Raw genomic sequence first — 20,405 nt, forward strand, 5'->3', positions numbered from 1 at the left:
TTCTTTCTTTTTTCTTTTTTTTCGGCACCAGGGATCGAACTTGGGACCTTGTGCTTGCTGGGCACATGCTTATGCTGCTGAGCTATCTCCCCAGCAGGTTGTTATCATATATACTTTACTTCAAAAACTGTTGCCAACAAATCTGTAGTTTTAAGACAATTTTATGGCAATACAGTTTACACACCCCAAAATTCAAAGTGTATAGTGCTATAATTTTCAGGATACTTATGAAGTATCCAACCATAGCTGCAATCTAATTTTAGAACCATTTTATCATCCTTCCTGTAAACCTGTGCCAATTAGCAGTTATTCCTCATTCTCAACTGTCCTCCTTTTCTCCCTGGACCTCCAGTTGACTACTAATCTATACTTTGCTTCTGTGGAATATATCTGTGCATTAAAATATTTTGACCTTTAATTTATCGCTGATATTAGTGACTATATAGGATGTTAATTCAAAAATTATTCACAGTGTACATTATGAGATTCAAAGATTTAAAGTTTGAGTTTACATGGTAGCTTCCAACAGAACAGTTATCAGCTGTAATCATTGTTAAAATTGATCCTGTGGCTTGGTTATACTTAATGATGTGATTAAAGTATCAGTGCTCCTTTGTAAAGTCAGTCATGTATTATACTTTCAAACAGTTGGCAACAAAGTTTGCAAAGACAAAGGGATTTTACCAGTTAAGCATTCATAAAAAAAAAAAAAATCAATAATTTGAAATGGTCTGAAACTAGAAACTTTTTGAGTGCTGTAACCTCAAAAAGTTTCAGGTTTGGGGAAATTTGGGTTTTGGGTGTGAAAGGACTGAATGTTAACCAAGCAAGAATCAAATCATTTTGTATTTTGGGATTCAACCTTTATAAATGTAAGCTACTATGCACATGTAAATTACGTGTATATTTATATTAAATACTAGAGGGTAATATTTTTAGAAATTATAGAAAGTTTTAAATTTAAAGTAAAGATGTGTCCATGTGTTTTTAAAACATTTTCATTGAAATTTTTCTTCCTCTGAGTACTATGGCAGATAGTTTGCTTTATGGTTAAAACAGAGGTTAATGTCACTGTGAGTTACATGCTTTTTAAAAAGTTTTATTTTTATAGTACAAATTTACAGTATATGATTATATTTATCATGGGAGTTTGTATATGTACATCACGCATCATAACATATAATCCCCTCCCAATTTATGTAGGTACTTACATTGACTGACCTTTGATGTTTACCTAATATCCAAATACATTTAAATTCTTAGGCCTTTGAAATAAATTTTAATTTTAATGTTTAGGTATTTTTGACATTGGGGAATCAGTGTAGCCAGTGACTTCTTCTTGGGAAGAAGCTGCCATTGCTCATTGTTATTGATGTTCTTCTCTCCCAGGTGACTTTCCAACGAGATGCTGCTCTCCATAGGGATGCTTATGCTTTCGGCTACACAAGTCTACACCATCTTGACTGTCCAGCTCTTTGCATTCTTAAACTTACTACCTGTAGGAGCTGATATTTTAGCGGTGAGTACAGTAATATTTATTCATGTCAAAAATTCTTTAAAGAGCATCTTTAAAAAGTCCTTAGTAATTGAATCCTCTAAGATACTTACCTATAAACATATCAAAAAACATACACATAATTACTATAAACAGTGGTACTTTATTCACTTTTTTATTTTTTTAATATCCAGTGTAAGATCTCATGCACAAGAATACTTGATAAACAGTGCTGCTTTTGAGAGTGTGCATGCATATAAGTGCTCGTTTATAGATGCTTCCACGCTTTATATTTATATAGAATCTTTCTGTTTTTCTTAGTGCTGACTATATTTCTAATGACAATGACATATCTCTCTCTAATGACTGTAGTATATTTATTGGTAGTAATAATTTAAAAATTCCATAATATGGCCATAGAAAATTTTAATTAGGATTAATGAGTCAGATTAACGGTACTGTGGTCTTAGGTTTAATAGTGAAAGGTTTTTACTTACAAAGATTGTAATCCAAAACCTTGTAGTTTTCTCTTGACTACATCTTACCTCTTCTGCCAAAAGAAGTATATCTATTTCCTATTTCTTGTTCTGAGAAGGTACAAAAAGAGGAATTAACTCTGTGTGTGTGTATGTGTGTGTGTGTGTGTGTGTGTGTGTGTGTTTGTGTGTGTGTGTGTGTGTGAGAGAGCTTGTGTGTGTGCAGCTTCCTTATACTCCTGGTCTGAGCTAAGGATTTATTTTTTTATTGTGTAGATGTAACTGATTTGCTTCATGATATTAGATAAGAAGTGGAAGGACCACATTATTGCTGGTCAGAGCTTTATGTGGTCCTTTGATGTGCTTCTGCATTGTATAGAACACTCCTGGCAGATTGCAGGATGTGGAACTTGAGAGAGCAGTTTCTATATTATAGTTTTGGAAGGCACAGAGTTTTATTAGTCTGTATGAGAGTTCTCCCTCTGTTATCCTCTTTAGTACAAAACTGGTCAATTATGTTTATTTATTTCCTAGTATGGACTGGTTCTTAAATGCCTTAGCTTCTTTATTTATAAACTAGAGCATGTGGTGATAGTGAAATAAGATCAACTATTTAGAATACTATCTGACATATAGGAAATATCTTATATATCATTTTTATGTGCATTATTATTATGTTGATTATCTTGTACTCATCTCTTCAAGAAAATATGAAATCACTCGTGTGTTTCTTAGTATGGAGACAAAATAAAATGTTAAGTACTGTGTAAAGCAGCAGTCAGCTCTGTTTGCTAGCAGTGTTCCCTGAGCCTCATCAGATTAGTGTGCTTTGGGTTGCTGTCACCTAATGAAGGGACCATCAGCACAGAAGCTGCTCATATCCATTCTCTGTGCTGACACTAAGACAGAAAGCTGACATGGGTGCAGAGGAGCGTGGTTTGTGAGAACATGCAGGAGGAACTAGTGGAGCGTGGTGGTGCATGCGTATGATCCCACCTCTCCGGAGGCTGAGGCAGAAGGATCCTTGTGAGTTTGAGACCAGCCTGGGCTACAAAGTGCACTCAAGGGCAGCCTGAGTTGCATAGTGAGACTTTGCTCAAAAAGACAAAAAGAAATTAATAAATAAAGCAACTAAAAACTGAGGCAGAGAAACTAACATTACAGCATGATTTCCTGGAAGTGAGTCAAGAGGTTGAACATTTTAGCTCTTCCTTTTAACAGTTTAGCTCTTCCTTTTAATTGAGTAAAAGCATCATCCTGAAATCTGAGTTTATAGTAATATAGACTGAAATCAGTTGGGTATCAGGTTGATTCTGTTTTCATTTTGACTAGAATTAAAATGCCAGTTTTGAAAATACAAGCCAGTTTTTATAGTTCAGCAGTTTAAGTACCTGCTGGGTAAGTGCAAGGACCTGGGTTCAGTCCCTGGTTACTACATGCTGTGCTGACCCCAGAACCTCAGGTGTGCCCTGCTGGCCACAGAAACTGAAGTGGGGTGTGGTGACTGTGAGACTTGCCCATTTTTGATAGTTTTTTTTTTTTTTTTTTTTTCGGAACCAGGGATTGAAAGAACAAACAAATAAATAAATAAATATACAAGCTCATTTTTATTGTGTTATTTGTGTGCTATGTTTACTTTTGTTGTTGTTGTTATTGTTGTTGGCTATTAAATTCTCCCATTTATTAATTCCCAGTATTTTTCCAATTAGTCAGTGATTTCTAGGAGTTTATAGAGCTGGTTCTGTGGTGTGCTCCTGACTATTGAATAATATTCTCTAGGCCAGGAGTCCCCAGACTCCACTACTGTGGCCTGCCTGGAACGGGGCCACACAGCAGGAGGTGAATAGCAGGTCAGCAAGTAAAGCTTCAGTGGTATTTAGTGACTCCCTATTGCTTTCTTTACTTGCTGAGCTCCCTCCACCTTATGTGAAATCAGGAGCAGAAATAGATTTTCATAAGTGTGGGAACTTTAATGTGAATTGTACAGGGTAGGGATCCAGACTGCATATTCATTATGAGAATCTAATGTATGAAGAACTGAGGTGGATTTGAAGTATTGATGCTAGCCTTGAGGAGAGGCTGCAAATACAGATTAACATTAGCAGAGGGGTTTGACTGCACAGACCATAATAAATTTATTGTTTGTAGATCCATCAAAATTCATGTAGCAGTTAAGCTTCAAGGAGTAGCAGGGTTTATAGTGGCAAGTTATGATTCACTTGTATAACTGCATTTGTGGCAAACTTTAAGTCAGATTCTGACACTTAGTTTAGTCCCCACTGTGGCCCATGTGTTATTTTATTTAGCTACTTTGACCTGTGCCCCTTTTCTGGATTAGCCACGTTAGTCGATTTTCATAAGCTCACAAGCTAAAGTGAATTAAACATTTTTTTTCCCCCATTGGAGAACTTCTTTAAAAAGGGGAACAGACCTAATGATGTCAGAGCAGAAGTCTGATACTGCCGAAAAAGAAGAAAGCTGCCCTTGAAGGAAAATACCAAGAATCCCACTTAAATTATAGGATTATGGCTACAGTGATACACATTCTCAAGGCCTGCTTGTATAATATATGTTGATCAGTGAACCAACACAGCCATGAAGCCTTCAAGCTTTCTCCATATGGAGACCAAATATCCTGCATTGAAAGGACCAGGGTTTGGAGGTTTTTTTTTTTTTTTTTTTTTTAAACATGACACAGAGATCACAAGTAATACTGAAGGCCACCACCCCTTGATGAAATGTGTCTGTATTGACAGCACCATTCCTAGTGGTTAGCTTCATTGCTAATACCAGTAAGAAGCCTTTTGTTGATAAAGAGTTGACCCTGCTTGCTGCTGAGGACATTTGTCATGAGCTTCTAGAAAGGACCACAGTTCAAAGGTGGCATATGTTCTTTTAGCCAGCACTATAACTCGATGAACTGATGACATTGCAGAAGATGTTGAGGCACACTGGTTAGGATCACTGAGTCACCATGGTACGCAATCCACATTGACAACTCTACTGATACTGGCATCAGTGCAACAATGCCTATGTTGTAGTGATATGTTTTTCAGGAGGATGTGTGAGATATGTTGTGTGCACTTTGAGCATATGTGATGTGCACTTTGTTGCCAGCCAGTACCATGGGTGCAAACTGTACAAGCCTTTGAATGATTCCTTATCTGGAAAACCTAACTGGTCATTTTGTATCAGTATATGCACAGATGGAACAGCTGCCAGACTGAATAGATTTCTAGTTTCACTACTTGCGTCAAACAACTTGCTTCTGAATGTGAGTTTATACATTGTGTTATCCATAGAGAAATGCTGAAAAATGTCACCTGAACTTAGCAGTATTTTGCAGGATTTGATTAAAATTACTGAGCACATCAACATCTATTCATGCAACTATGTGAGGAGATAGATGCAGAGTACACATGCCTTCTTTTATACATGGACATGAGATGACTTTCTAAATATAGATTGCCAGAGTTTTTGAGTTAAAAGACCCACTGGAGATTTCTTTTAGAAAAATAGTCACCACTGGCAACCCATTCCATTGATAGAATGGATTGCAAAACTTGCTCACTAGTTTCACTCTTTCAAACCATTCAGTGAACCCAGTCTTTCATTTTTGATAACTATGTTCAAGTCTGCAGATAAAGTGGCTGCATTCAAAGCCAAATTGGAATTACAAGGTAAAGAATGTTTTTTTTTTTTTTTTTTTATGCATTTAGTACAAGGCCTGCAGGGTCTCAATACATAAATCAGACTCATAGTAATTCTCCTGTTTTCACCCTCCCAATTATAGGTGTGCACCACCATGCACAGTCTCAATTTCTGTCTCAGCATGCCCTAGGGGCAGAGCTGGCATGCAGTGGATCCAATCCCAGTCCCCCCTGCATCTGCCTAAGTAGGAGGTTTAATCCACTGAGCTATCTGCCGGCCCAAACATGGGGACTTTTTTTTTCCCCCCTCCGGAACCAGGGATTGAACTCAGACCCTTGCACTTGCCAGGGAAGCACTTATTCTACTGAGCCATCTCCCCGGCCCCTTAACTTGGGGATTTTTGACATGTTTCGAACATTAGCAGAGATTTTGCAAGAGACTGAGCCAATGCCACCTTTCTCCCACCTGGTGCATGATCACGTATCTCAGCTTTCAAAAGAGTTTGAAAGTTACTTCTTGAGTACAAAAGATCTCCAAACTGGGAAGGAATGGATCTGTGCCCCATTTGTAAATAACTTTGGCACAGTGATGCTTTGTCCATGCTTGAAGAGTGTCAAAATTTTGAGATTGCAAATGATGGAGGCCTTAGAAGTATATTTGATAACACCCTCAGATTTCTACACAGTCTAGATTAAAGTCAAGAAGGACTATTCTATGATTGCTAGAAAAGAACTGAAAGGCCTGCTTCCATTTCCTTCATCTTATTTTTGTGAAGCAGTTTGACAGCAATGGAAATGAGATAATGGAGTACATTGGAGTATGTTGGACCAAAGCAGCATCCTTCAGGTGTCACTGTTTCCTAGCTTTCTCAGATAGATCTGTCTGGCTGCAGGAGAGCAAGATCAGGGCTCCCATGATTCTGCATTATAATGAGTTGTATTATTACTTCATTACATATTATAATTTGCTAACTAATAGAAATAAAGTGCACAATAAAGAACATATGCTTAACTCATCCGAAAAGTCTGCTACCACTCCCTCTCACTCCATAGAAAACTTCTCTTCCATGAACCTAGTTTCTGTTGCCATAAAGGGTGGGGCCACAACCGTTCTAGATTATTAATAACTGGGAGGCAAGATTATGTCTTACTAAGCTTTTATGTTCCTAGTACATACTATCCATTATGCAATAGGACATCAAAAAACTTTGAGCTGGTTAGTAGCCTTTGAGATTTAGTTCTATCATTTTTTTTTTTCCTAATAGCATTTGTTCCTTAGGTCTTTTTTGTCTTTTATTTCATTGTTTCTTTTTCCTTTGACCCCCCCAATAAATGTGAGATTGTTATTTATACAGGCTTATATCTAGAAAAATAGATTTTTAGAATTGGCAGGGGAGCCAGACACCTGCCTATTATCTCAACATTATTAGAACGTAAGGTAGGAGGATCTCAAGTTTGAGTCCAGCCTGGGTAACTTAGTGATGCAAGATCCTATCTCAAAATTAAAAAATAAAAGGGCTGAAGATGTAGCTCAGTATAAAGACTCTGGGTTCATTCCCCAGTACTACAAACAAAGCAAACAACCATAAAATTTAGAGGCCCCTAAGTGACTAGTTAACTAAGTTGTGTCCATGACTTTATTGTGAAGTATACCTCAGTATTTTTACTTTGTTTTTATAGAGTCAAATAACTCAGCTTTGGTTAGCATTGCATCTGCCTTTTTGATATCATTGTCTGCGTTGTCAGAGATTTGTTTCTTGGTAGTGGTTATAAGGTCAAGAAGCTGAGCAGCAGAGAAACACCTCATGGTAGTGGTGTAGATTGGAGTTATAGTCAAAGTTTCAGCTTTACTACTGTGTAACTGTATCGCCTTAGTCAGACTACTTAGCATCTCAAATTAGGGTTAATTTCTTTTTAAAAATTGGAGTGTATGGAATACAATGTAAGGTTAAAAGCCAGAGCTCTGGGGCTGGATTGCCTGCCTGCCTGCCTGCCTGCCTGCCTGCCTGCCTGCCTGCCTGCCTGCCTGCCTGCCTTCCTTCCTTCCTTCCTTCCTTCCTTCCTTCCTTCCTTCCTTCCTTCGCTAAAGGGTCTTGCTACACAGCTTAGATGTGTAGTGATCCTGCCGTTTCAGCCTCTTCAGTGCTAGGATTAATAGGCATGTACCACCACACCTGGTTTTGGTGGCTGGCATGGTCCTAGGGCTGGCATGGTCCTGGGGCTGGCATGGCATGCAGTACCAGGGATCAAACTAGAGACCTTGCACTTGCCAGGCAGGCACGTAGACTGCCAAGCTATCTCCCCAGCCTCATAGTTAATCTTCTTATCTTGCTAAATTACTAGAGAAAATTATTTTTAATATTCTTTGGTCAGTTTATAAAATAAAGATGATACTAACAGTGGTCTACATCAGCATTCCCTGACCCTGTTGGCACCAGTTTTGTGGAAGATAACTTTTCCAGGAATTGGGAGGGGGTAATAGTTTTGTGATGATTCAAGTGCATTAGATTTATTGTACACTTTACTTTTTCCTTGGTCTGTCTCCACTTACCTAGATCACTATTTTACAGTGATATCTTTGAATAGAAGGAGCTAAATAACTTCCATGTTAAACGTGAAGATGATCATCTTTAATTATGAAACAGTGAGATTATTTCCATGTCAGACCATAAGCTGGAAAAAAACAGAGTTATTAATAAAGCCGGCCATCTGACCCTTTCTGGGTTACAGATCTTAAATGTCCGGCCGCTTCACCTATCCTTATAGATCAGAAACCCATCTGACCTCCTCCTTTGTTTAGTCTCTGCTTAAATACCTACTTGATGTCAATAGCAACCACAATGGCATGCCATGGTTGACTCAAGAAGTCTTTGTAATTCTGTTTTTCTCATCTCTTAAGATGTTTCAAAGGTAGGGTAGGGTAGTTAGTATTAAAGGAGTAACAGTGTCTTAACACATTAAAGGCTAACCTAGAGCTTCTTTTGCTAGGATAAAATTAACCCAATTGAGAGCCACCATCCCCTACAATTGAAACAATAGAGAAAATAAGAGATTTAATAATAAATTCTGATATTTGATGTAAAATCACTTGATGATTCCAAAGAACTTTATAAACAGTAGAGTACACTGTAAATATAAATTATTGTTGCAGTGAAAAATTAGCCTGAACCAATCACCAAATATGCTTGATGCTGTTCAAGTATGTTGCCGTGCTGGTGATCAGAGAATGGACTGTTCAGGATCAAATTCAGATGCCGAATCACACTTTGTAGAATTAATTGCAAACATACCATGAAAACCAGAGGTAAGAGAGGGTATGTGAAGACAATGTAGTGTTTAAATGTGATCTGAGAACTGCACTACTTGAATCCTGAGTGTAAGTGTGTGGAGCTTTTCCTGCTTACATTATGGTTGCCAGGACCTGGGTTGAGGGTGAAGCAGAAAGACTTGCTGTCTTAAGAGAGATTAAGACACTTATTATTAAATTGTGGAGTTCTTTATCTTGATACTTTTTGAAAGTGCCATAAGAGGCTCTAATGGGGCTTACCAGTAGGTGTTAAGGGATAGTACAACTATTAATCTCAATGTGGTGCTCAACTCATGCTTTATGAATAATAAAGGTTTACTTGATCTATGTATCTTTGTCTGTCATAATTAATATTAGGCAGTATTCTTGCTTTGTTATCTTTTTTGTCTCTATTCCAAAAATGTTTGGCTTTGGCTTTTCTATTTATAGTCTACAGGTTATCCACCACTGTCTTGTGTTCTAGTACATCACAGTTTTCATCTGTGCTTCAAAAGTTAGTTGTTTACAGTCTGCTTAGTTTCACTAATCTTCCTTTTTTTTTTGTTTTTTGAGACAGGGTCTTGCTATGCAGTTCCTGCTGGCCTTGAACATACTGTTTAGCCCCAGCTGGCCTTGAAATTGCAATGATCCTCCTGCTTTAGCCTCCCCAGTGCTAGGATTAAAGGAGTGCACCACCATGCCCGGCTTCATTTCTCTTATTTCTCTTGTTTTCTGTGTTGCAGATGAAACATTATTAAATGATCCAATGAACCCCTCAAAATTATGTCATTATGATTGTCTTCTAAAAGTGCAGATTATCTTTGTTTGCTTTAAGCAAAAGACTGATGAGTACTATAGGATAAGAATCAGTTACAGGAAGAGGAAAGTTGTTAAAGGCTTTAAATACCTTCAGCTTTCTCTGTATATGTATTTCATCGAGTTTAGTCTTTGTATTATTCTGCTGTGGATAAAAATTGTATCAAAATTAGTATACCCTTAAAAGTATGTTTAGATATTACGTTTTCCCTGGGGAAAAAGTCATTTTCATAGCTAGACAAATCCTGTAAATCTTTTTTATTAAATTAAACCCTTAAAATAGAGAAAATGAAGTGGAACTCTTCTGCAAAAAAAAGAAAGAAAAAAGTACGTGTAGAAAATGGTTAGGGATAGGGGCCGGGGAGATGGCTCAGTGGAATAAGCACTTCCCTGGCAGGCGCAAGTGCCTGAGTTCAATCCCTGGTTCCGCCAAAAAAAAAAAAAAAAAAGAAAAGAAAATGCTTAGGAAATTATCTGTGGAAAACTCAGAAAACAGTAGGTTGTTTGGTGTTACAGAATTATTGTCATTGTTTGATAATAACATAAAACAAAAATCAAATTTGAACATTGGTATATGTTATAATTTGTGTATAGTTCTTATAGTTTTACTAGATACACTTTTATAAATTTGGCTTTTTTATGATAAGGTATATTAATAAATCAGGTTTATAAAAATGACTTTTTCCTTAATTTAGCACATTTTAATGTTTTAAACAGTTTAATTTTTAATGTTTTTAATATCATGTAATTGGTTTTAACTGATTATTTTCAATTTTACATTTAGTATAATTTTGAAAATGCATCTCAGACATTTGATGATCTTCCAGCAAAATTTGGTTATAGACCTCCAGCTGAAGGTTTAAAGGTAAGAAAATAGTAATATGACAAAGACATAAGGTATTTCATAAGGTGGTTCTTTATATAGAGTGAAAATATTATTTATTATAAAAGTCATACATAGTCACTTGAAAAAGTTAAAGCATATTCATGGCGGTGGAAAATAGCAGAACATCAAGAGCAAAAGAGAGAAGTGTGTTTTTCCTTTTCTTTTTTCAGAGCTTTTTTTTTCTCTTCATTTTCTTCCTCTCTGATTGTCTTATATTTAAGTCTACCTCTTAGGAGCAATATATCACATTGGAATATTGAGAAAGGGAATTGTTAAAACAAGTTTTTATGTGATTTATATATGATTTACTCTATAGATGCTTATATAATCAGTAGTGGTTCTCTCCTTGCCATCCTGTGTGTGTGTGTGTGTGTGTGTGTGTGCGCGCGCGCGCGCGTGCAAAGCTTCTGTGGAGAGAAAAATGTACACATCTTCAGGATGTTTTTGTTTTTGATGATAGAAGGTCGACTGGAAATACATTTCCCGGGCTAGAGATGTAGCTTGGTGGCGTAAGTGCCAGCTTGGCAAGTGCAAGATCCCAAGTTCAATCCCCAGTATTAAAAAAAAAAAATCCTGTTTTTGGGACCAGGGAGGTAGCTCAGTGGAATAAGCGCTTCCCTGGCAAGCAGAAGGGCCTCAGTTCAACCCCCAGTTCTGGAAAAAAAAAAAAAAAGATAACATTTCCTTCTTGTATCTTCCTACCTGGCTAATTAGCTCATCTCAGTTTCTGGGTGTCCTTTAGCCATTGAAGAAGTCAGACTAGGGTTGCGGGGCTGCCAGTGGTCACTTGGCACCAAAGGAAACATACCTTGGACCACAGCTGCTATAATTGTTAATTACTTCTTCACTCAGGATATATTTTTTGTTTCACCGCTTTTATGCTCTAGCCATTTCTTTCCGAAATTGAACTTAGTAACACTTTCTTTCATAGCAGGTAAAGTACTGTGATTTTTGGCATAGAGTAGATGCTGAGTGGATTTTGTTTGTAATGGAATCTGAAAGTGAATCTTTGAGTAAGACAAGAAATCTTTTCCAAAAGTAAATAAATGTATTACTATCTTGATTGCAATAAAAGCTTAAAAGTAAAAATTATTGCCTGGATTGTGTATATGAAATTTTTAGTTTTATGCTTCCAATTTCCTTTTTGATACCTTGTAATTCTTTAAGTGGCTTGAACTTTTTTCTTCCTAAATTTGTTTAACCTTTAGTATCATCATCAAAATACAGGAAATAACATTGAAGTCAATCTTCAGTATCACTAATCTCGTATCAGTCATTTGGTGTTTATATTAAATTTGAAAGACCATGTGTTTGGACAAAAGAAACATCATTTGCGTCAGCTCTGTGTTTGACTGGAAACATCACCAGTTAGAGCTGAATGTGCTTCAACTTCTGTTCTAAAGCAACGCTGATAAGCCTTTGTGATTTGTGAACATAAAGCTTTCTGTGTATTCTAGGACGCCACCTTATTGTATCACTTTAACATTGTCAAATAATTTGGAACATCAGTTTTCCTTAAACTATGGTGTAGACTGCACAATCCAGTGAAGTATGCTTGTGCCATATAGGAGAAATTAGGTGTATAAGAAAAGGAAGAAAATAATAAACTAGAATGTTAGTAATTTTAATAAGCACACATGTATAATACACTGATTGTATTAACACAATATCAAAACTGAGTTCTGGACAGAGAATAGTGAAGCCTAAAATTTAGTCCTGGTTTTGACTCCTACTTTTGTGAAAATGAGTAGCATGCAGACATAGAAAGACCATGGCCTTGACAGAGCTACTGGGTTACACATTGTAGTTCTATTGCTACTAGGTTACTCAACTTCATTAACTCTCTCCACGTAGCTATAATGATACATACCCAAAGGACTAATATGAGGAAGGTGGCTACTATTGATTATTTCCTTCATTGTTTTATTTGGGGTTTGATTTGTTTTTCTTTTTTTCTAGTTTGCTTAGATAAAACAGTCACTGAAAAGCCAGGAATGGTGGCACATGCCTGTAATCCCAGCACTTGGGAGGCTTAGGCAGGAAGACCATTGCAAGTTGGAGACCAGTGTGGGCTACAACGGGAGCTCAAGGCCAGCCTGAATTATTTAGTGTTACAAATTTTCCTAAAGGTGCTACTTTTGGTGTACTTCACAACTTTTGATAAACTGTGCCTTTATTTTCATTTGTTTATTTTTTGGTCTTTTTTGAGATAGGGTTTCACTATGTAGTTCAGGCTGGACTTGAACTCACTTTATAGCACAGGCTGGCCTCGAATTTACAGTAATCCTCCAGCTTCAGCCTTTCGAGGACTGGGCTTACAGGTGTGCACCACCATGTCTGGCATTTTCATTTATTTCAAATGTTAAAGCTTAATTTTGTTGACTTCCCTTTTGAGGACTCTTTTTAGATGCTCTGTATGTTAGAAGTTTCTTTCTTTCTTTCTTTCTTTCTTTCTTTCTTTCTTTCTTTCTTTCTTTCTTTCTTTCTTTCTTTCTTTCTTGCCATACTGGGGATTGAATTTAGGACCCTGCACTTGCCAGGCAAGCACTTACTCTACTGAGCTATCTCCCGGCCCTGTTAGAAGTTTTTCCACTCTGGTATCCTGAACTATATCCAGCCTTGTATGAGCTCCAGGTATTATTAATTACTTTCCAATGGTTATTTCCTTAGTTTTGATAGTTTCTTCACGTACACATGTGTGTCACTATTTGCCAGAGATTTGAGTGGATCACTTTACTTCTCTCTGGAGTGCTCTTTCTCCTTACAGTTCTGTCTGCTCAATATTCTGCCCCACACAATCTAGTTACATTGACCTATACAGCCTCTGAATGTTGTCTTCTTCACTCAGTGAGACCACTGGTCTGGTTTGGGTTTCTTTGCTTGGTAGTAAGTTCTAGAATCTTTCAGCAGTAAATTGAAGTACTTGTAAAGTTCATCTCATTTGTTTTTTTCTTCTTAGAAATTTTGTCCTGCTTGCCCAGCATTTGAAAACTGATGTTACGTGTTTTTTGTTTGGTTTTTCTATTGTTTAAGGTAAGAGGGTAGAATAAGTCACTATTATTACATCATGACCCCATAGTGTAAGTTACCTTAGTAGTAGATAATTCCTAGTTATCAAATCCTTTTAAAACAAAGTACTCGGAAATTTTCACTTAAGGAAATTATTAAGGTGAATGATTTTAAGCTATATATGGGCATTGTGAGTGTTTTCCTTTTTAATCTTAGTGACTTTAAATATAATAGTCTGGGATTTTTATTAGTAGTCTTTTACATTCTTGGAATATTAATATGGAAGAAATTCATTTCTAGTGCTCTCTAGACATTTTCAGAAATAACAGATTTACTGCTTAGGCTGGCGCAGGGACCAAGGTTCCATCCCCAGCCTGCCATGTGAGCCCTGCCCCCAAGGGTGCACTGAGGTGAGACTGAGACTGGACGTGGTGGCACACCTATAATCCCATTGTTTGGGAGGCTGAGAACAAGAGGATCACTATGAGTCTGATCTATGTAATGAGACCCTGCAGACCCTGAACTAAATACAAGAAAGAAAGAAAGAAAGATTTTAAAATTTGTATAAGTGTTCTGACCTATAATGCTGACTTTGTAAGCATTTTAAAGTAATCTTTTAGTGCTTTTGGATTATTAATAGGCTTTGAAGATTTATATCTTAAAATAATCTTTTATTAAAATCTAGAATTTAATTTAATTCAGTAAGCAAAATAAATAACTAGAAGAAGTTATTGGAAGAAATTTAACCGTATACAAAGGCAGTTGTAACTTTGAGACACTACAGATGTGTGATTTAATTGTGAAGAAACTTAAAAAAATGTAGTCCTATTAAAGGGTTAATTTTAAGCTAGTATATACTTTCATATTTTTATCTTTTTAAAAAATTTATTTACTTTTTTCTTGGAACCATGAATCAAGGTCCTGTACTAAGGACGGCATACTTGCCAGTCAGGCACTTACGCTTCTGAGCTTTCTCCCCAGCCCTCACATTTCTTATTCATTACTCAGTCATGTACAAAAAGATATGGAAGGTACAGCTATATAGATGGCTATAAAGCTTGAAATAGTTCACGTACCAGTTTTTGCAGTTGGATCTTAAAAGATAGGATAATTATAGTTTAGTAGCAGTGTATGTCCAAACTATTGAAATTCAGTTTTACAGTGTACCAACAGACATGTTACATTGGCTAGATCAGCTCATGGTAGTTTGGTCTTTGTCAATAAACTGAAATCCAGTAAAGTGTTAAGAGTGAAGTCATGTACTACTTTTTCAGTTACTACCTCCATAGTTAGAATTACTCCATTCTGTACAGTTGTGTCACATGTAGTTTGAACTATTCCATATGAAGTCTGTTAATTTTTGTTTGTTTGAGACCAGGTCTCATGGTGTAGTTCAGGCAGCTCAGGCTGGCCTCTAACTCATGGTAATCCTCCTGCCTTGGCCTTCTGAGTGCTAGGATTACAGGCATGCACCACCACACACATCTTAAATTTGCTAATTCTTATCAGATATAAATTGCTTGGGAAGGAACTCAGTGTTATTGATTCATCCTACCACTTAAGCGAGACTCTTATGAAGCGATCACGTATATTCAAGAAGACAGTGTTAAAGGAACAATAAATATTACCTTTTTGGTGCTAGGATCAAACCAGAGGGCTGAAGTGTACAAAGCACACACTGTACTACTGAATTACAGCCCCAGTCTCCAAAGGATTGTTTAAAATGTGTAAGAGAAGAATTGCATACAAATATTTGTAGAAAAGGAATTAAATGTGTTCTATGTATGAAAATTAGCAGCGTATTTGTGTGAATGATACAGTAGAGAAAAGAGTGCATGTGACTGCAGGTGTTTCGAACATTGCAGAAAGTTGTTAACATAAATAAATTTGTCTAAGCCTCATGTATGGTGATTTATATCTATAAGCCAGGCTATAGAGGAGGCTGAAATAGGAGAATCACAAGTTTGACGTCGAGGTAGGTAATTTGCCAAGACCCATCTCAATAAATGAAAAGGATGGAGATGTCTTAGTGCTCTTTGGGTTCAGGCCCCAGAACCACAATCTTCAGTGAGTTAGTCTCATATTAGGAAAACTTTAGTTGATAACGAAGACTGATTACTTGAACTCTTTTTTGATATGTTTGAAGGTGCACATTGTGACAGAAAGGTCTCTTTGACATCATCATTTGAATTACTGTATCTGTCTCAAATTTTAGAATCAATTTTATCTTCTAGATGAAAAGGTTTGTCTTCTGGTTTATTTGTATAGATATTCATTTCTCTTCTTGTTGCTCATTTTGTTCCTTCCCTAGTTTTATTTATTTATTTTTTTCTCCTTCTGTCTTGAGGCAGTACTGTCTTGAGGCAGTACAGCATAGTGATTGAGAACATGGGCCCTGGAAGTTTATTCTGGAGTTTTATGTCAGCTATGTGTAATCTTAGAAAATTACCTTTCTGTGACTTAGCTTTTCAAATGCCAAATGGGAATGCTAATAGTATTAGTTCATAATTGCCGCAGAGATGAACTGAATTAGTGCATGGAAAGGACATAATGCCTGACACACAGTTCTGAGTGCCATACTCAACAAATGTGGGATTCATTGCTTGCTATTATTACTGCAGTTGTTATTACTGCAATTATCACTTCATAATTTCAGGAATTTACTAATAAAATAATTAGCATTTTTCTCCCTTTCTTTCCATTTGTACTTTTAAACTCCTATTAAAAGAAACATGCTTTGCTGCCTTGCTTCCTACTTTTTTGTTGGTAGGATTGGTGTAGTTTAGTTTAGTTATGAGGAGTAGATAGTCAGAGCAGCCTAGCTGTGGGCAGGCTCTCAGGTCCATAGAGTTAATAGGGTTATAAAGGAAAATAGCTCCTTGGGGTGAAGAGCTAGTTCAAGCAGACGGCTAAGCTTAGCACTGTAAAGCAAAACAAGAAAAAAGGATAGATTTTTTTTTTTTTAATGTAAAAAGTATATTAAGTTATTTCACAGCACGCCCCCCCCCATGGGGCTGCACTTGGAAAAGTTTAGAAATGTAGAATGATCAGTTTCCTTTGAACTCAGTTTCTTGTGAGCAAGCTAAATAACTAACTTTTGCCAGACCCTAAACCCAGGAAGCCATCTTTTGAAAACAAGTCTCTGGGGGCCTGCCCCTTAGCTCAGTTCTTTAAGTGGCTGCTTCAGCAAAGCAGTCAGGCTCAGGTTGCTGTGGTTCGATCCCCAGGACTCAAGCCTGCCCTGAAGGTATTCTGAGCCAGACCCCTCCCCCCCCCCCAAAAAAAAAAAACCCTTGAAAACAAGTCTCCATTGCTCTGCTCATCTGTTTGAGGCCAAAACAAAACCAATTCAGCATTTGTTCTTCTAGAAATTCCTGGTGCTGGATGCTTAACCACGAGGTTGCTTTTTCTCTTAATTTCTGATAAGCACCCTCCTAACTTCTTCCTTTTGTCTGTGATTTTATTCTTCAGCTGTGTGAGACAAAACATTTGGATTTATACAAAATTTAACCATTTCAGCTTCACCATATATGTGTGTGTGGTTAACGAAATTTTCTTGTGAGGTAGTTTGCTATTCAGTGCAGGCGAAAGGAGGGAAAATCTAAAGCTCTTTGCAGTCAGAAACAAACTTTAAAAATCATTGTGTTGAATTTTCTTTCTATGACCTTTTTAACCACTGTAATTTAGTAGCAAAAGTAATTGTTCTGTTTATCTTGAACTAAATATTTTCTGGAATACTAAGTCAAGATTTTGTTAAATGTGATTTTTACGTTTAGGTTACTTGAGTATTTGATTAAAAATGAATGACCTGAATCATTTTGGAAAGCTAAATACGTGGCAGTATTTATCAAATCTTGGTAGCCTATCATTTAGCTTGAGGACCTGTGATTCCAATTCTGTGTATGTCTCCAGTAGATGTGTACCTGGGCTCACAAAAAGGTGAACTGAACCCAGAAGGGTCACCAAAAGGGCCTGAACCCAAAGAGCAATAGAATATTTATAGTAACACTGTAATTGCAACAAAGTAGTGCTCACCAACACTGGAATAAATTGGGGTATATTCACAGGTTGCAATATTGCTATATAGAAATGAAAATGAAAGGTCTACAGAGTACCTCTCTGCATTGTGGAAACTTAGCAGTAGGAAAGAGTCTCATAAATCCAGTTCTTAGAGAAAGAAGTAAGTGTAAAAGAGCATTTACTATCCTGTTTATATTAAATGTAAGAACCAAAACTAAATGCTTAGAAATCCAGGCAGTGTCGTCTGGGATGGAGTGAGAATAATGAGTAGTAAGAAGTTTCTTGATCATTGTTAATATTCTGTTTACTGATGAAGATTTGTTCAGTTCATGAAAATTCAGCAAGCTAAAAATTATGTTTTCTGCTCTTTGTTTTATGTGTAATGTAGTTTTAAAAGCTTTTCAAAGAAAATCAGCATATTTACATACAATAAATGTATTGGAGTATATTGGATCATATTGAGATACCAGTCTGAAAGCACTATTTTTTTTTCTAGTGTCCATGTTTAATTATCAGAGGATTACAAGAGCAATGAGAAGGCTGGTCTCTGAGTCTCCTAGTTTTCTTAAGGTTCTTACATATTAACATAAAGAGCCCTTGTCAGAAGGGTGGATAAAGAGGATCCTTGATTGTAGAACAAGTGTCCTTTTAATGAGAAAGGACCGTCCCCAAGTGTGACAGGGCAGCACCCTGGCAAGTATTCTTTTAGGGGTCTGAGAGTTTTTGCCAAATTAATCAACAAAGTTCATCATACTGTTTGTTAGGCTTTGTGGATGAAATAAAGAAAATTTGTATGTTTAGTTTTAATAGCCCACATCTGAGGGAAGGGTAGGAATTAGTAAGCTATTATTTTAGCAAGGCATTCATTTTAGAATCACTTATAGGAAAGATAATATTTAACATTTTACATGATGTTTTCATAAAAATTTAGTCAATTTGGGGCGGAAAGTTTGTTTTGAGAACTTTTATTTAGATTTGATTTTTATGTTTTCTTAAATTTAAAAATAACATATGCTTGCTATAATAGATTTAACAGTAATCTAAAACAACAATCTAAAAAGGAGAAATTGTCTTCCATTCCCACTTGTAGTTTCCTTTTGTTTGTACCATGTTTCATTGATTCTAAGGTGCATTTCATTATACCGCAATTTAACATCTCTGAAATGGGCATGTATCTTTGTTTTTGTTTTTGAGACTGGGTTTTGCTGTGTAGTACAGGCTGGCTCTGAACTCACTATGTAGCCCAGGCTGGCCTCAAACTTGTGACAATCCTTCTGCCTCAGCCGACTGAGTGCTGGGATGACAGGCGTGCACTACCACACCTGGCATAATTTTTTATTAAGTTTATTGATACAGTTTAGATATACATAATGATCACATTTATCATAGGAAATTTGTACCTGTATGTATCTTGATTCTTTTTTTTCCACTGATCCCTTTTCCTCTCTCCAACCCCATTTCCCTTCCTTATTTACAAAGATTTATTTCCATTTTACCTTTTTATCATTTTTTTTCTTTTCACTCCCTTCCATTCCCCCTATTCCTTCTCCAGTTCTCTTATTTTGAACCATTTCTTCCTATTTTACAATACCTATTGTACACTTTGTCCTTATTTACCATTTCAGTTTCTCACAGCAGAGAAACAATTTACACATGTGTGACTGATTTGTTTCACTTAAGAGCATGGTCTCAAGGTGCATCTGTTTACCTAGAAATGTCTAGTCTATCTTTCTACATGGCTGAATAGTACCTCATTATGTTAAAAAAAATACATTTTCTTTAATCCATTCCTTGGTTGATGAATATGTGAGCTGTTTCCAAGTTTGGTGGTTACAAACTGTGCTGTTATACATATGTTGAGAATATATCACTGTGCTGTGCTGCTTTTAATTCTTCTGAGAGGGACACCAGAAAGGGAATAATGGATCAAATGGGACTTCTAATCCTATTTTTTTGAGGAATTCACACTGATTTCCACAGTGGTTGCACCAGTCTATACTCCCACCACCAGTGGAGAAATGATCTACAGTATCTCCAGTATTTGTTATTGGTTGACTTCTTAATGGTAGCCATTCATTCTGGAATGAGATGCAATCTCAGTGTTGTTTCAGTTTGCATCTCTCAAATGACCACAGAGAAATGTTGAACAACTTTTCATATATTTATTTGTTATTTGTATTTCTTCCTCTGAGAAAAATGTATTCATCTCAGATGCCCATTTTTGGGCTGGGTCTTTAAATTAGGGGTTCTCATTTTTTAAAAATTCTTTATATATTCTAGATGTTAATCTCTTGTATGAGGAACAACTGAGTAAAATTTTTTCCACTCTGTGGTTATCTTTTCACTCTACTGATTTCTTTTGCTGTGCCACAGCTTTTTAATAAGATGAGATCTCACTTGTTGATTCTTCGTATTATTTCCTGTGCAGTAAAGGTTTTACTCATGAAATCATTGCCTACATCTGTGTCTTCAAGAGTTCTACCTATTCTGTCTCCCAGTAGATTTAGTGTTTCTATTTTAATGTTTAGGTCTTTGATTCATTTTGATTTTAGTTTAGTACATGGTGAGAGATACGGGTCTAGCTTTAGTCTTTGATATGTAGAAAGTCAGTTTTTCTAGTACCGTTTATTAAAGAAGCTATATTGCATTTAACATGTTTGACGCCTTTGTCAAGGTGGCTGAGTGTGTTGAGGTTGTTTCTACATCTTTTAATCTTTTTAAAAAATATTTATTTATTTAGTACAGGGTCTGGCTATGTATATAGCTC

At 36.5% G+C, this 20,405-nt stretch overlaps 1 protein-coding gene across 2 annotated transcripts in view; it reads left to right on the forward strand.

Moving 5' to 3' along the window:
* Rnf13 (ring finger protein 13) overlaps positions 1-20,405 on the forward strand; it is a 170,918-nt gene that overhangs the window by 27,800 nt on the left and 122,713 nt on the right. For both annotated transcript variants that reach the window (XM_004643911.2, XM_023704085.1), the window contains exons 2-3: positions 1,390-1,519; positions 10,508-10,588. In XM_004643911.2, the coding sequence (XP_004643968.1) occupies positions 1,406-1,519; positions 10,508-10,588 (195 nt within the window). In that variant the 5' untranslated portion in view covers positions 1,390-1,405. The remainder of the gene's footprint in view (positions 1-1,389; positions 1,520-10,507; positions 10,589-20,405) is intronic.

Source organism: Octodon degus, unplaced genomic scaffold, assembly GCF_000260255.1.
Source record: "Octodon degus isolate 3935 unplaced genomic scaffold, OctDeg1.0 scaffold00186, whole genome shotgun sequence".
In the NCBI taxonomy this organism is placed as follows: domain Eukaryota; kingdom Metazoa; phylum Chordata; class Mammalia; order Rodentia; family Octodontidae; genus Octodon; species Octodon degus.